General features: G+C 43.6%; 1 protein-coding gene across 3 annotated transcripts in view; it reads right to left on the bottom strand.

The window, feature by feature from the left end:
- The window catches only part of TRP1 (tryptophan biosynthesis 1), a 115,466-nt gene that overhangs the window by 11,916 nt on the left and 86,840 nt on the right, over nt 1-16,710 (bottom strand). For all 3 annotated transcript variants that reach the window (XM_087661723.1, XM_087661724.1, XM_087661725.1), the window contains one exon: nt 13,449-13,583. In XM_087661723.1, coding sequence (XP_087517849.1) covers nt 13,449-13,583 — 135 coding nt within the window. The remainder of the gene's footprint in view (nt 1-13,448; nt 13,584-16,710) is intronic.

The raw sequence follows: 16,710 nt of genomic DNA, 5'->3' as shown, positions 1-16,710 counted from the left end.
ATTTGCGGTGTACTTTTTCTTATGGCTTGACTCTGGTTTATGTTTGCACGAGTACGCTGATTCTGATTGGGGAGGAGATCCTGACACACGACGTTCCCATGGCGGCTACCTCTTTACCTTGGACATGGTTTCCATTTCTTAGTCCAGCCGTAAGCAAGAGACGGTGTTGGCTTCCATGGCCGAGGTTGAGTATCGGGCTCTCTTTGATGGCACCACCGAGGCCATCTATCTGAGGAGTTTACTGGCGGGGCTTCAATTTCCATATGACTCTCCCACAGTTGTCTACTGCGACAACCAAAGTGCCATTGCCCTTGCGGGCAATCCAATCATCACACCACGGATACGGCATGTGGGAGTCCACTTCCACTTTTCCAGAGAGCAGGTTGAGCTAGGCACTATTCACCTAGAGTTTGTGCCTTCATCAAATAATTTTGCAGAAATCTTGACCAAAGCGGTCAACCGGCCGGTTCTTCAGTACCTACTACCCAGGATCAGCTTGGATGCACCCTCCCCTACTTTTTCAGCTTGACGGGGAGAGGATGCTTCCCTCTTTCTTTCTGTTCCAGTTTGAGAGGGGGCGGCTCCTACTCTTGATCGTGACAGTGATGATGCTTACAGTTTTTTAGACATTACATTCACTTATTCTTTTGTATTGTATTATGGGCATTTGTAACTTCATCCGTACTATCAGGATGACCTGATTGTAAAAGCACACTTAGACAAGTAAGCACTTCCCCTGCAAGGACACTGTCCCAATGGCACCGTTGCATAGCATATTGCATGAGCATGATATCTTGCATCTCCCTTTGCATTACCCTATGCATTGGCATTCTGTTCATGTCAACATGCGTTTGTGCGCATTTATCCCTTTTCGGTCTTTTGGAGTGGTCAACTCTAGGATCCACCATATTCGTAGACATAGGAGTTTTTCTACATGCAATTTCCCTACTCTTGCTTGCTTGCTTGCTTTGCTTGTCTTGGTAAGCTCACCGTTTTTTTTGCCTCTCACATATTCAATACATGATTGGCACATACACTCACTTTAATCATCCTTAGGTACTTATCATCGTCAGTGTGAGGGATTGGCTTGCTAGTTTTGTGAATAACTTGGATTTAAAACTCTCTTTATCTTTTCCTATTTGTCACTTAATCGGCCGCTACCTCTATATTACTTATGTATTTTCAAAACACTTTTTAAAAAAAAAACAAGCAAATAAACAAGTCCATTGTTGATTCCATCTGCCTTTGTAGGCCTTGGTAAGCCCTTGGGCAGCCGACGAGCACCCTTGATCCGATGCCCTGACCTCTCTGGGGTGATCACTTGGGCTCCCTTGGTAAGATATCCATTGCCTCTGTAGTCTTGGTAGGTCACTGGGCAGCCGACGTGCACCTTTTGTCCGATACCCTGGCTGCTTTGGGGTGGGACGCCTTGGGGTAAATCAAAATTTAGACTGGCCTACTTTTCTCGCCCTATTTTGGGCCTAAGAGGGGGTGTTCTACTAAGAAATGCACTTAGCCGCTTAAACAACCCCAAAACATGCTTATTTTAGCCAAAACCCTAAAACTAGGAGCGGATTGAGAAAGTTAAGTGGGAGAGGATCTAGAACCCTAATTTTCTATAAATTGGCAGCCAGCCTTGCACTCTTTTACAATCTCGTTTTTGCAGGTTTCAAGTGTTACCAGCTTGCTGCCCACATCCCGGTCACGGAGGACATCTCAGCCCTTGTTGTCCATCATTGTTCCCTACAGTCTGGCGCCTGTTCCCAGCCCTCCACACGCTGATTGCTGTTGTTTTTGCCTGGTGACTGACTACTATTTATCTGCACTGCTATCGTACAGCCTGCCACGCCAACAAACTGCTGCGTTTGCAGGCTCCAGCTGCCGCCCTGACAATTTTCTCTCTCCTGTCTGCAGTCGCTGCAGTTTTTCTCTCTTGCAGGCTGTCTTGCCTGCGTTTTCAGTCTTTCTCACTCCTGCAGGCTGTCCTGCTTGCGTTTTCAGTCTTTCTCTCTCCTGCACTCTCCGTTTTTAATCTTTCCCTCTCCTGCAGGCTGTCCTACTTGCGTTTTCAGTCTTTCTCTCACTTGCAAGCTTCGTTTTTAGTCTTTCTCTCTCTTCACTGCTATCTGCATCAAATCTAGCTTCTGACTGCTCCGTTTGCTAGTGTTCGACATCCGGAGGCTGCCTTGCTAAAATTCGGGATCTATTTGGAGTACGATACACTCTCCAGCTCATTACCCCTGCCCTGATCCTAGAGATACATGAGTTCGAGGTTCAGTATTCATTCACTACATATTGTGTTTGCTGCATGAGCATCATATTATTACTAGTCATATCATTTCATTTATTCACGAGAGTTCATTGTCTCTGAGTTACCCTAACTGTGTTCTTTTTATCAGTCTATGCTTTGTTGTACGGTTTCTATTTATGTTTCTGTGTTAGGGTATTTTTCTTTACACCCCGTTCAATAGTGTCACAAGGGGACAGCCGTCCCCCGTCCTGGGGACAGGATTGTTGGGAGACAAAAAGTCACCGTCCCTTGCTTTTGGACTATCTTCCCTCCCTCGTCTTTCGCTTTCCCGTCTCTCTCCCTGCCGGACATGCGCAACTCCCGCCTGACTTACCGCTCCTCTGACACCTACTCTAGCCTCCAGCTCCTACTCCCCCAGCAGCCCTTCTTCTTCTTCTTCTTTCTCTCGTCTCCTCCTCCTCCTCTTCTTCATTATCATCATCATCGTCTAAAATCATTATCATCTTCTCTTTCTTCTTGCTTCTTTGCAGCTTGAGCTCCTAGCTTCTCTACATCAGGCACCTAGGTGCCGCAGTGCAGCCAGCAACCAGCAACCAGCAGCCAATTGCTTTCCAGCACCCATATCTGCCTATGTATTCCGCCAGCACGTTGTGTTGCACAACACTCATCTTTGCATGGCTTCTTCACAACCGGCTCGTCGGGTGGGAGGGGGAGGCAAACGCTCCAACACATGGTCGCGGTGGGATGAGGTAAATGCTAAACACCCATCAAGCGGAGGAGGATCATGCCCTTGGTAATGCAAGCTGTGTCCATACCGGCGTACGAGTGGCGCAAATAAAGTAAGGGCCCATTAATTGCATGAACCAAGATTGGAAGTGCAATTTTGTCCCAATGTCACGTCGGAGAAGAGAAGGGAGCTTCTAGATCATGTGGCTGGACAAGAGGCTCTATTTGCATCGAGGCGTGCACGAGTGGCGGTTGATCCATCTACACTTGCGGTGGTGGCAACAATAGCAGCAGCTGATAGGCCTAGAGCTTCATCTACAACAGCGAGTGTGGCATCCACTCCACATGGAGTCACTCGATTGAGTCCATATTCACCATTAGTGCCTTTGTCCTCCACCATTAGATACCAGACTACTCTCAAGGAAAGTTGGGACCTAATAAAAAAAGAGGAGACAAATTCAACAGTGGCTCGTTTCTTCTACCATGACCATATTGCCTTTCATACAACCAGATTTTGAGTCTTGACAAATTGATATGCTCGAGTCTTTATTATTTATATTTTTTTCCCTCAAATAATATAATTTTTAAATTTATAACTTGGTTATAACTTATATAATATAAACTTATAAAAACTTATAACTTATTTTAAAATCGTGATAATTATTGTGTTTATTATTTTATGTCCCTAGGTCGAACTTTAGAGCCATGTTGAAGAAGGCTGCAGAGTGTGGGCCTGACTATGTGCCGCCCTCTTCTGAGACTTTACGCACCACTTTGCTCGATAAGGAAAAGTGTGTTGTGGAGCAAGATGCAGCAAACATAAAGAGAGATTGGGAGGGGAGAAAAATGGTGTTACACTTATCATTGATGGGTGGAGTGACATGAGAAAGAGGTCTATCCATGGCATTGTAGCTTACTCTAGATAGGAGATGTATTTTATCTCATCCCATGATGCTTCACGGACTGGGAAGTCTACAAGACGGCTTGCAACAGAGTCGATCTCTGCCATTGGGATTATTGGGCTACATTTGGTGGTTGGTTTTGTGGCTAATGGTGAGCCCACAAATAGGGCAGTACGTGCCATCGTTTAGGGAGTTATAAGCATATCATATTTTCTTATTGCATGGTGCATTGCTTGAATAACCTTTTGAAGAATATTGGTGAGTTATCATGGGTCCATCTTGTGATACATGATGCAAATCAAACTTTTATTTTAAATCACCAATATCTTCGCTATGAGTTTTCAAAAAGGTCAAGAAAGATGTTAAAGTATTTAGACACACGGTTTGCCTACAACTTTTTGATGTTGGGATGCCTCAAAGTGCATGGATACAGTGAGACAGTTGTTTGTCAGTGATGAGTTTAGTACTTCATTTTGGTAGCCACTCCCGTGGGCATGACATACAGAGAAAATGCAGAGAGCAATGAATTTTGGGATAATGTAAAAAAATTTTGATGCAATGGTTGTGCCTATTGTACAGTTGTTGAGACTCGTTGATGGCATGCAACCATGTATTGGCTAAGTGAACGAGGCAATGGATAGGATTATTCAGAAGTTAAAAGATTTAGTGCCTGATGTTGAGCAATATCAGGAGATACATGATTTATGTATTGAGAGGTAGAATGCCTATAGCTCACCTTTGCATTTAGGTGCATTTGTTTTGGACCTTGAGTTTCAGGGTAAGGATCAAGAAAATAATGTTGAGGTCAATCTCCATTAGAGGCAAATTCTTGAGCGCATGTGCGTGATGTTGACACTAGGCGCAAAATTAGAGATCAACTTGCTCTCTATAGAAGAGCAAAAAACTCTTATGGCTATGAGGATGCTCTACCTGACCGATGCAGGGTTAGGGCACCTTTGTGGTGGGAGGATTTTGGATCAGATGGGCCAGAGTTGCAGAAGTTGGTTGTTCGTATCATAAGTCAAGCAGTAAGCTCCTCTTGCTTGGAGCAATTATGGAGCATCTACACTCATATTGCTTCAAAGAAGAGGAATTGCCTTGGATTAGAAAAAGCAAATGATTTGGTCTTTGTTAGTGTCAACTTGAGAATGCTTTGCAAAAGTGTTACATCACAGGCCGATCCATTTACCCAGTGGGAGATGGCGCAACAGGAGGAGCATACTCGTTTTATGGAGACTATGGATGGCACCCAATGCTGCTGATGCGCATTTTGCTCAAGATGATGATGATTCCCTCTAGATTTGGCCTTATTCCTTGCTAGAGTTCATTTTATATGTTAGTCTATGGCTAGTTATAGCTTGGTATCCAACTAGCCAATTGCCTATATGATGTCATGACCTATTGCCACAGCTTGTAGACGCTCATTTTGTTGCAGATGATGATAATTTCCTCTAGATTTTGGCTAATTCAAAGCTGAAATTCATTTTGTATGTTGCCTTATGGCTGATTGCAACCTAGCAGCCAGTTGGTTGCTTCCTACACCCTAGGGCCTACATGATGTCATGAATAATGAAGCTACTTTAGTATTTCATCTTTTACTACTCAACGTTCACTCTCTTTTTCCTTGAACATTTGTTTTTAGTTCCTATCTTTGAAGTTTAAACTCTTAAGCTTTCATGTCACATGAACAATGATAAGTCACAGTGGAGTTTGGACGCATGCTCTTTTGTAATACATTGATTGTTAAAGTTTATCCATACGGTTTGTATTTGTGATTTGCTCATCTCATGTTCGTTATGCGATATGCTAATAAAATTCAATGAAAAATGATGTTTTAAAGCTCACACTATGCTTGTTTATATATTTCATTGCAATAGAGTCCAATGTGATGAGCTGAAAACTGTTTTATATGTGAAAATGCATTTTTCAAATATGCCATCCCCCCTCGGTCCCCAATCCCTGGTTTTGGCCAACACCCGTCCCCGACCCTAACCCTGACCCCGACCCTGACCCCGACCCCATTCCCATCCCCCATCCCTTGTGTCTATGCAAAAAATAGAGGCAAGCTGCCAAAGCCAAGATAAGAGATGAAAATAAGAATGCCTCCACAACCCCCCAAGCTAAACTTGTGGCTAAGAATGAAGCATACCTTGCATTCATCCAAGGTCATATCCCATCCCAACCAAATCGAATCAAAGTAGGAACCAAGTGCATTTCACCGATAAAATCATTGGCTACGTATGTAAACCCAAGGAGGTGAATCCTTACAAACTTGGACAAAATGAGTCAAAAGATGAAGCCTCAAAGAAGGGAAAGCATGAGAGAGTGCTTGCAATATGATCTGACCAAGGTAACTTAGTACCATAGAAGGAAGCCTTGCTAGCTGAGCCCTAGAGAACTCTCCAACTCACTCTTAAGGTGAACGTCTTTGAACTATGGAACCCGTTGGAGCCATACTCAATGCTGGTAAAGATTGAGATCTCGGCATTCAGGGCCCAAGCAGTGCAAGTAGTTGCCATCCCGATCCTATGGATTTGTAACACGCCAAGCACTCCCAACATGGGCGTCACCCCAAGTACTTCAATGATATCTCCATCTTCGTAACCCCAAATCTGGTCTAAGTGTGATGGCTTAGCCCATACCCCCCAAAGCATTTCAACTCCAAATGAGGCTAACAAGAGCCAAAGAGGTGCCATGCACCAAGACCACACCTTCTGTACGAAAAGGTAAGCTGAATCAACCAGATTATCTAAGTTTAAGGCAAGCAAGAAAGATCTGGTTAAGAGGCCAAGGAAAATAGCCCAAGTACTTGACTTGGAGATGAGGGTAAAGCGTCTTGGAAAAAGAACCAAGAGACCCAAGTCCCCAAGGCCCAAGGCAAAGGCAAGAAAAAAGGGAGGAACTGCACAAGGAGCAACCCAATGGATTGTCTCCCTTAAGGTGTGGCATAGCATGGCAATTACCAAGCCATCATGCCTTGAGCCCAACAACACGACAACTTGGGATCGCACCTACCAAGCTTGGCATGCAAAGCCATAAGAGACAAGCCAAATGAAGTTAGGACTTTGAAACCTCCACCCCTCAAATGTAATTGAGTCAAGGATGGACTTGAATGAAAAAGAAATAAAAGCACGGAGTCTAGATGGACAAACCCAGGCCAACTTGATAAGAAAAGCTATATTAAGACCCCCATGTCGTAGTGCAGCATACATAGAACAACTTGATACAAAAGGCAACGTTAGAACCCTGCTAATGAGTTAAGTCCTAGACCGGTAGACACTAACCAGCTTGATAGAATGAGATGTATTAAGACCTTGAAATGAGTAAAAAAAACCACCCTTAGATTGCTAAGGACAATAATCCATTGAGTAAGGGTGAGTGCAAGGGTAAGGGCTTTGTAGGTATACCATAAGGATGCCTACGAATGCACCTATATAGGGAGTAGTAGTCACTCGAGCTCTACTGGGGTTGTGCTTCTACATGTAATTCCCTAGACTTAGGTGAACCTTTACATGTGTGGCATCACGAGGGTGTAGTCCTGAGATGTGCCTCAATGTTGTATCTATCAATATCATGAATACAAAGATTTCTTATTGATATATCTTGTGCACCTACAAGGTGTGGCAATAGGTCATGACATCATATAGGTGTTGAGAAACCCTTCACCCGCAGTTTGCATTTTTGAGTTTTTGCGTTTTGCGTTTAGGGTTTGCAGCCCCAAAAAGGGACGCCAACCTAGACTGAATGTCCCTATTTATAGACCACTCTCTCATTCATTTCTTACAGCTGATTCATTCAATCCGTCACCTCTTCTTTCCAACCTCTCCACCACCCTCACACCCCTTCAGGAAGGCTTCTCAACATTTAAATAGGGATGGCATATTGACCTTAGATAATGTAGGGTGGAACCAAGGTTCATGGTTCGTGGTTGTCTTCATCATCTTCCTTGTGCTACGGCACCCTTATTCCCTTGTATCACATTCACTCCATGATTCAAATCTTCATCGTTCCATTCATCAAAGTTTCTTCTCTCTTTCCTTCTCTTCTTCATGTTTGCCGAGTTCACTCTGCGTTCCTCCCCGCAAACCGTACTGTCTCGCTGGTACGTCATCTTTTGACATGGTATCAAACCTAGATCTGCTCAAACAGCGACAAAGATCCTCCACTCCAGTGAAGGCAAAGACCGGTGGCGGATTCGACATCCACTTCTCTTCTTCTTCTGTTGTATCAACACCCTAACTTGCGGCTGCTCCCTCCTACGTTTGCTGTTTTCCAGTCCGTGTTCAAGGCTGCTACTGCCACCTCCACCTCACCTGCGTTTTTATTATTTCTCTCTTCCGCACTATCGTCTGTACAGATCCAACCTTCCTTGGCTGCATTTGCCCACAAAGATCCTCCTCATCAGAGAAGACAAAGACCGATGGCCGGTTCGGCATCAACATTTGATTTCTCTATCATTTCCGTTGCGCATTGGAAGATATCCTTTTTCTCCCTCCCATCCTCCCTTCTCTAGTTTGCCACACCAGTACCATGGCGTCTCCATCGACAAATTGTCCTTCTACTAGGTGCTACTACTGCGACACAAATAGTCATCCCACAAAAGATTGTCGACATCGACCTTTGCTTCCCACCCCTCTGGAGTATTTGCATCTTCCACTAGACACTCCTTGTGCCACCTCTCCTTTCGGGGCCACAAGGATTGTTTTGCATCGGCTATCAGAGTATTATGCTCAAGGCAATAAGCCGCAACCGACGCGCACTAAGTCCTTTCAAGCACACACAGGCTCTAAGATCTTACGGGGCGATAAGCCCTCCTAGAGACCACCCCATTACGCGGAGGTTTCCCCTACCCACTTCCAGATATAGTGGCTTTCACGGCCCACATCTCCTCCACAGTCCACTCTCCTGAGAGCCTGCGATTGTTCTCCAACCTTGGCTCATCTCGAGCCTCCTTTTCCACCCTCTTTAAGCCACTTCCGGGTGCTTTCTGGCTTCTTCTTATGAGCCTCAAATACCTTCTTCAGCATGACCAGCGGCACTTCCTTCTTCATAGGATGCTTCGCAGTCCATGAGCCATGAGTGGCTGGATTCCCTTTCTCTCTCAGATTGGGATTTATAAGGGAATTTTCTTACTTTGCCCTCAGAGGGGGACTTCTAGTCTTCTTTGGCTTCAGAGGGGGCTCCTACTTCTACTCCTTCCGATTCAGAGAGGGACCCTATGTGCCATTAAGTTCTTCACACACCACCACCTTTCACTTTCTAGGAGTGGCTCTCCTTTGAGTAATCATTTCCTCTACTCATACTAGGATCTAGAGGACCTACTTAGATCAGTGCCCTTGGAACTTCAGCAACGACTTGGTGACTAGACCTTCGTATTCATTTCAGCATGGAGTCAGGGAGCTAGTGGCTTCTCTCCCAAGGTTGAGTTTCGAGTTCTACAACTCATCCTATCTCCTGATTATCTTCAAAGGTCTCTTTTCAAGTAGTATTCTTGGATTACAAGGTGGATCTTCTTCGTCCCTTGGTCAGCATGGAATCAACTCCCGAGATCGAGTACGGGCATATCCTTACAGTTCCGGCACCACACAAAGTTCAACATTCCTCCTATGCATTGCATGTTTTCATCATCTTTGTACTAGGGCACTTAGGCAAGTGAACAATTTTCCCACCGAGGACAATGTCTAAGTGGCACTTGCTGCATGAGCATTCTTCAACATGTAGCATTGCATCTCCATACCTCTCTTCTCATGTTCCCCTTTTTTGGGTCTAAGAGGGGGTGTTGAGAAACCCTTCACCTACAATTTGCGTTTTTGTGTTTCTACGTTTTGTGTTTACGGTTTGCAACCCCGAAAAGCGATGCCACCCTAGACTAACTATGCCTATTTATAGGCCACTCTCTCCTTCATTCCTTACGACGGATTCATTCAATCTGTCACCTCTTCTCTCCAACCTCTCCACCGCCCTCACACCCCTTCAAGAGAACATTGCGGTTCGTGGTTTGTGGCTGTGTTCATCATCTTCCTTATGCTACAACACCTTGTTCCCTTCTATCACATTCACTCCATGATTCAGATCTTCATCATTCCATTCATCAGAGTTTCTTCTCTCTTCCCTTCTCTTCTCCATGTTTGCCGAGTTCACCCTGTGTTCCTCCCCGCAAACCATATTGTCTCGCTGGTATATCATCTTTTGACAACAGGTGGGTAGCAGTAGGATATCAAGCTATAACTAGCCATAAACCAACATACAAAATGAACTCTAGCAAGGAATAGGGCCAAATCTAGAGAGAATCATCATCATCTCGAGCAAAATGTGCATATGCAGCTCTTTAAGTGCTAGCCTCATGATCATGGGTGCCATGCATAGTCTCCATAAAATGAGTATGATTCTCTTGCTGCTCCATCTCCCATTGGGTAAATGGATCGGCCTGTGATGTAACACTTTTGCAAAGCATTCTCAAGTTGGCACTGACAAAGAGGAGCTCACTGCTTGACTTAAGATACGAACAACCAACTTCTGCAACTTTGGCCCATCTGATCCAAAATCCTCCCACCACAAAGATGCCCCAACCTTGCATCGGTCATGTAGAGCATCCACACAACCATAAGAGTTTTTTGCTCTCCTATAGAGAGCAAGTTGATCTCTAATTTTGCGCCTAGTGTCAACATAAAGCACCATGCGCTCAAGAATTTGCCTCCAATGGAGATTGACCTCAACATCATTTTCTTGATCCTTACCTTGATATTCAGGGTCCAAAACAAATGCACTTGAATGCAAAGATGAGCTATAGGCATTCCACCTCTCAATACACAAATCATGTATCTTCTCATATTGCTTAGCATCAGCCACTAAATCTTTTAACTTCTCAATCGTCCTATCCATTGCCTCGTACACTTAGCCAATACGTGGTTGCATACCATCAACGAGTCTCAACAACTGTACAATAGGCACAACCATTGCATCAAATTTTTTTACATTATCCCAAAATTCATTGCTCTCTACATTTTCTCTGCATGTCATGCTCACGGGAGTGACTGCCAAAATGAAGAAGTACTAAACTCATCACTAACAAACAACTGTCTCATTGTACCCATGCACTCTCTGAGGTGTCCCAACATCAAAAAGTTGTAGACAAACCGTGTGTCTGACTACTTTAACAATATCTTCCTTGATCTTTTTGAAAACTCATAGCGAAGATATTGGTGATTTAAAGTAAAAGTAACCATTTGATTTGCATCATGTATCACAAGATGGACCCATGATAACCCACCAATAGCCTTCAAAAGGTTATTCAAGCAATGCACCATTCAATAAGAAAATGTGGCATGCTTATATACTCCTTGAACAATGGCATCTACTGCTCTATTTGTGGGCTCACCATTAGCCATAAAACCAACCACCAAATGTGGCCCAACAATCTCAACAGTGGAGATCCACTTTGTTGCAAGTTGATCTACGGACTTCCAAGTCCCTAAAGCATCATGGGATGACATAAAATACATCTCTCCTTGAAAGTAAGCTACAATGCCATGGATAGACCTCTTTCTCCTATCACTCCACCCATCAGCGATAGTGGGACACAATTTTTCTTCCAATCTCTCTTTATATTTGTTGCATCTTGCTCCACAATACGCTTTTCCTCATCGAGCAAGATAGTGCGTAAAGTCTCAGAAGAAGGGGCCACATAGCTAGGCACATACTCTCCAACCTTCTTCAACATGGCTCTAAAGTACTTTGACCTAGGGACATAAAATAATAAACACAATAATTATCACGATGACATGATTTTAGAATAAGCTATAGATTCTTAGAAGTTTATATTATATAAGTTATAACCAAGTTATAAATTTAAAAAGCATATTATTTGAGGGGAAAAAAATGTAAATAGTTAAGACTCGAGTATATCAATTTGTTAAGACTCAAAACTTGGTTGTATGAAAAGCAATATGGTCATGGTAGAAGCAATGAGCCTCTTGTCTAGCCACATGATCTAGAAGCTCCATTCTCTTCTCATCCGTAACATTGGGACACAATTGCACTTTCAATCTTGGCTCATGCAATAAATGGGCCCTTACTTTATTTGCACCACTCGTATGCGGGTATGGACACAACTTACATGACCAAGGGCGTGATCTACCTCTACTTGATGGGTGTTCAGCATTTACCTCATCCCACCACGAAAATGTGTCACAACGTCTGCCTCTCCCTCCAACTTGACAAGCCGGTCGTGAAGAAGCCATGCGGAGACGAGTATTGTGCAACATAAGGTGTTGGTGTAATACACAGGCAAGTACATGTGCCCGAAAGCAATTGGCTATTGGTTACTCAGTTGCTCACTGTGGGACCTGGGTGCTTGATGTAGGGAGCCCAAGTTGCAAGGAGCAAGAAGGAAAAGAAGATGATGATCAGTGACACTAGATGATGATGATAATAATGAAGAAGAAGAGGAGGAGACAAGTGAGAAAGAATAAGAATAATAATAATAATAATAATAAGGGCCGAGCGCGTTGTGGGGGCGAGTAGGAGCTAGAGCAGGTGTGGGAGGAGCCGAAAGGGAGGCAGGAGTTGCGCGAGTCAGGCAGGGAGGGAGATGCGAAAGATGGGGGAGAGAAGAGAGTTCGAAAAGCGGGAGACGGTGATTGTTTGTCTCCTGACAGTCTCGTCCCCGACAGGCAATCCGTCCCCAGGATGGGAGGACGGCTGCCCCCCTGTGACACTGCTGAAAGGGGACAACCCCCGTTCCGCCTCCACGTCCGGGACAGGTGTCCTATCTCGGAATGGCATTTCAGCGTCCCAAGGGCCGGGGATGGGCGTCCCTTGTTTCTATGCATTCTGTGCCTCATGACATGTCATGACTTGGAAGTCCTGTGAAGGTCCGTAGCAACCCCGGTCCCCCCTCCCCCAAGTGTCCTTTTCTCTATCTCCCTCAAAGCACCTGACAAGGTATGTCTATGATATGATGTAGCTACAGTTCTGCTATTGAGCGTACTCCTTTCAGCTCAAGCATATTGTTAATCCCTTGTGCTGTGATTGAATTAATTGAGTAACATAACTGTCACCCTTTGATAACACAAGAAAAAGAATATCATAACTCATTGCAATTTAAAAACTGGCCACAACTAGTCGCTCTCTTTATAACACAAGAAAATGAGCATCCGTACTTCTTGTGATCTTGAAATTGGTAGCAGACTAGTTCTGCAGGACCATTAAGAACACTATCATATAGAACCTTAGGTTTTCTATATAATCAAGTCACCACAACTTTTCTATGACAACCAGTCTTCAGTCTTCATGATAAATAAGCCTAGACAATCGCCTCCATAACAAGGAAAGCTGCAGCTACAAGATGATTGGTTTTACTACATTACGGATTGGTGTCTCAATCCAGCTTTGTTAAAGTTTTCAAAATTTTCACAACATAACATACAGAAAAAATGCACACCCATTACAGATATCTACACTTTTATCACAAAATTAAAGCCTCAATGCACAGTGCATGTAGATGTTCCTTTTTGCAGAAAATTTAGGGAGTACCATTCTCATTTATCAAGGCCCAATAGACAAAATACCTGTGATAGCTGAACCCATGCATCAAGGACCTTCAGGCATTTCCCTGTCCGATGTATTTCTTGACTCAAACGTATGCCCTCTCCCAGGTCTTTCACCATTCCAGACACCAAAAGTCCTGCTGCTGCATTCAAAATCTGCAATATTCACTCGAACCCAATATATTAGCAACTTTATGTGGCACCACCAAATATCTTTCTGATAGATATATATATATATGTATATGTATACTGAAATTTATTAATACTTCCATACAATGATACGCATTCCATGACTTTGATTGACAGTGCACCACTGGATATCTACTTGATTCAAACATAATATTAAAGCCTTCAATAAAACAGTACAACTTGAGAAGGCAATGAAAAATCTCAAATCAATGCAACAGATAAAACAGCTGCAAGTCTTCTTTGATTCTCCCACTTGTCTTTCAAAAGCACAAAAATTGACATGCCAGGCTTTCTTTACAAAGAATTTATTTTGCTCCCATCACTCACTTGCAAGCATAGTAGCAAGGGAACGGGAATGAGATCAGGAGGGAGATATCTTGGGGGAATGGGAACGGGGCCCTAGAAAGAACGGGAACATGAGGGGGACCGACTTCAATTGTATACATAATACATATGCCTAAATTTATTCATTTATATATATCTTACAAAAGCTCTTCGAAAGGAACATGTTCAATTTGCAAAACATGATAGTATACTCCACAGATGATACACTAGTTACATCAAAATGGAACATAACACCCAAAATAAATGATAGCCTAAGATTAAACTAGATGAAAGAGTCAAGAAGCATCAAGATAACTGAACATGGCACAAGTTGAGGACTCTGTGTGTGTGTGTGTGTGTGTGTGTGTGTGAGAGAGTTGTATAACTATTTGAGTGAAATAATTGGTCCACGCATATGACTATGGGAGGGGCCAAATGCAATGGTGCACGGACATCCAACACAAGTGAGGTTTTTCCTCTTTCCCAACAATTAACAAAATGAACTCCCACGTTCCCCTTTGCTGGAACGGCAACCTTGACATTCCCCTAGCCATTCCCCTTGCTCGATGTTCCTCCTTCAAGTTCCCCGTTCCTTAGTTTTTTTAACGGGGAGGAACACGTTTCCCCATTCCCAAGGGGAATGCTTGCAAGTTCCAAAATACAACCACAATACCTTCCAAACAATGCAAAAGGAGCATGCTTGTCTTGTATACCATCAGCTTCACCATTGGAGAGGTAGTTAAGGCCGACTCTGCTAAAAAACAAGCTCTAGCTAGGGCATTTGTTGCTACCACAAAGTAGCCAAACTTCTAATAGATAGGCAAGTACCAAAGGAGATCAATCTGAATTTGCCTCACTTAAAGAAGAGGCTTCATCTTAGTACAATATGCTAGCTTGTTAAGTGATACTTCATTTGCAAATGCAAGGGCTACTTTGAGAAGTATGCCCATTTTGCTAAGCCTAAGAAGAACCTCATGGACCTCTATGACACAAATCCCTTGGCTCTAGAAGGCACCCCTCAAGGGAAAAATAGCCACTTTTTTTTTTGCAAGTAAATAAATTAATAAGTTTGGAAAGTTATAACTTGCAAGTAAACAAATCAATTACCTCAATGATGGCTTGCCGTATGTATCAATACATAAAGGAGCCTGTGGTTCTCCTTGCCCTTGTGTTAGCATCCACCACTCATAGAAAGGACGTACCAAGCAAGCAAGAGACAAAGATATTGATAATCCTTTTCTTAAAACAGTTGCTCCTGTACTTTGCCCAACCAGCACGCACGAGCTCAAGTGACTTTCTCTCTCTCTCTCTCTCTCTCTCTCTCTCTCTCTCTCTCTCTCTCTCTCTCTCTCCATCAAGCTTCCTTGTACACATGTCATGGTATGTGATACCGTACCGTTTCTCGCATGGACCTACGAGAGCAATGGCTTTCACCATGCGCTTCCATCAATCCGCTTTAAGGATGTGAAAAGCAAGATTGCACTCAATTATGGTGCATGCAATCTTGCTTTCGGCTGGTCCTTGCCTCTTTTTGAGAAAAGAGAGGACCAAATACTTGGCCTATTGCTTGGGCAAGTGTGGCTTGCCCCTTGACATAGGTGCCCCACTTGAATGGCTCCTTGTTGATGGGATACAGGAGGCCCGTCCAATGAAGGAAACGGAGACGGTTGGAGAGGGATCTTCGTATGGTATGGCCTTACCTCCCAATTTGCATATGTGAATTAGGAGGCGAGTAACAGATGAGGTTTGGATCTTGGGGTAATACTAGCATTGCCACTTGCAAGTGTTTAATTTCTCTTTCACTCGCTCGAAGTAGGCAAAATGCAAGCAAAAGGCCTCATGAAGAGAAGGTGCCATCAATGATTGGGTGTATGGGGGTAGGAGAGAGAGAGAGAGAGAGAGAGAGAGAGAGAGAGAGAGAGGATGGAGACTCAAAAAAATGGATTTGGAGACTCAAGGGTGGAGGGTGGAGGGTGGAGTGATTAAGGGAGTAGAAAGGGAAGAGAGATTGAGGAAGTAGAGATAGCTTGAGGGAGTAGAGAGCTTGAGATGGCAAGAGTGGTTGAGAGAGTAGAGAATGCTTGAAGGATAAAGGAGATGAGAGAGAGAGAGAGAGAGAGAGAGAGAGGAAGAGTACTTAGGGTTTAGAGTTGGTAAGGAAGGAGAAGGGAAAAGAGGAGAGAGAGAGAGAGAGAGAGAGAGAGAGAGTCTATATACTATGGGCAATAGGTGGACCGTGGCCCTTCATGATTCATCCATGCTACACATAGTTATCAAGAATGGGAAACGGGAACGGAGGGAACGACACACACATACACACACACACATAGAGAGAGAGAGAGAGAGAGAGAGAGAATCAACACTTAAGTCTTAGAATCTAGAGAGAGATATCATATCAACCATAATTCGTGAAATTAGAGACATACTAATCAAGTTTCAACAATAATAAAGATTCAGAACATTGTAATCAGCAATGGATTGTAGCATTCATGATTCAACATTGTAATCAACGATGTTGCATAAGTCCAATAAGAGTGTGTTGCAAAGACACAAAATATGCACTAAACTTTAAAGTCTAAAGATCCAAGTTACAAGAGCTCCAATTTCCAAGTCAATACTCTAAAGTTCCAAACGGCTAGCCGCTAAGTGCTCTCATTCATGGAAGATGGCTCCACTCTACCTGAATGCTCATCCCGCTAAACAACATCCTCACCATCACCATTATCATCATCATCGTCGTCGTCATCTTTCTCCCAACGTATAAAAGAAT

This window comes from Lygodium microphyllum, chromosome 21, assembly GCF_053477565.2.
Source record: "Lygodium microphyllum isolate KBCC chromosome 21, Lygodium_microphyllum_v1.1.10, whole genome shotgun sequence".
In the NCBI taxonomy this organism is placed as follows: domain Eukaryota; kingdom Viridiplantae; phylum Streptophyta; class Polypodiopsida; order Schizaeales; family Lygodiaceae; genus Lygodium; species Lygodium microphyllum.
The sequence above is the reverse complement of the archived record's forward strand: the minus strand, read 5'-3'. Positions and strand labels throughout refer to the sequence as shown.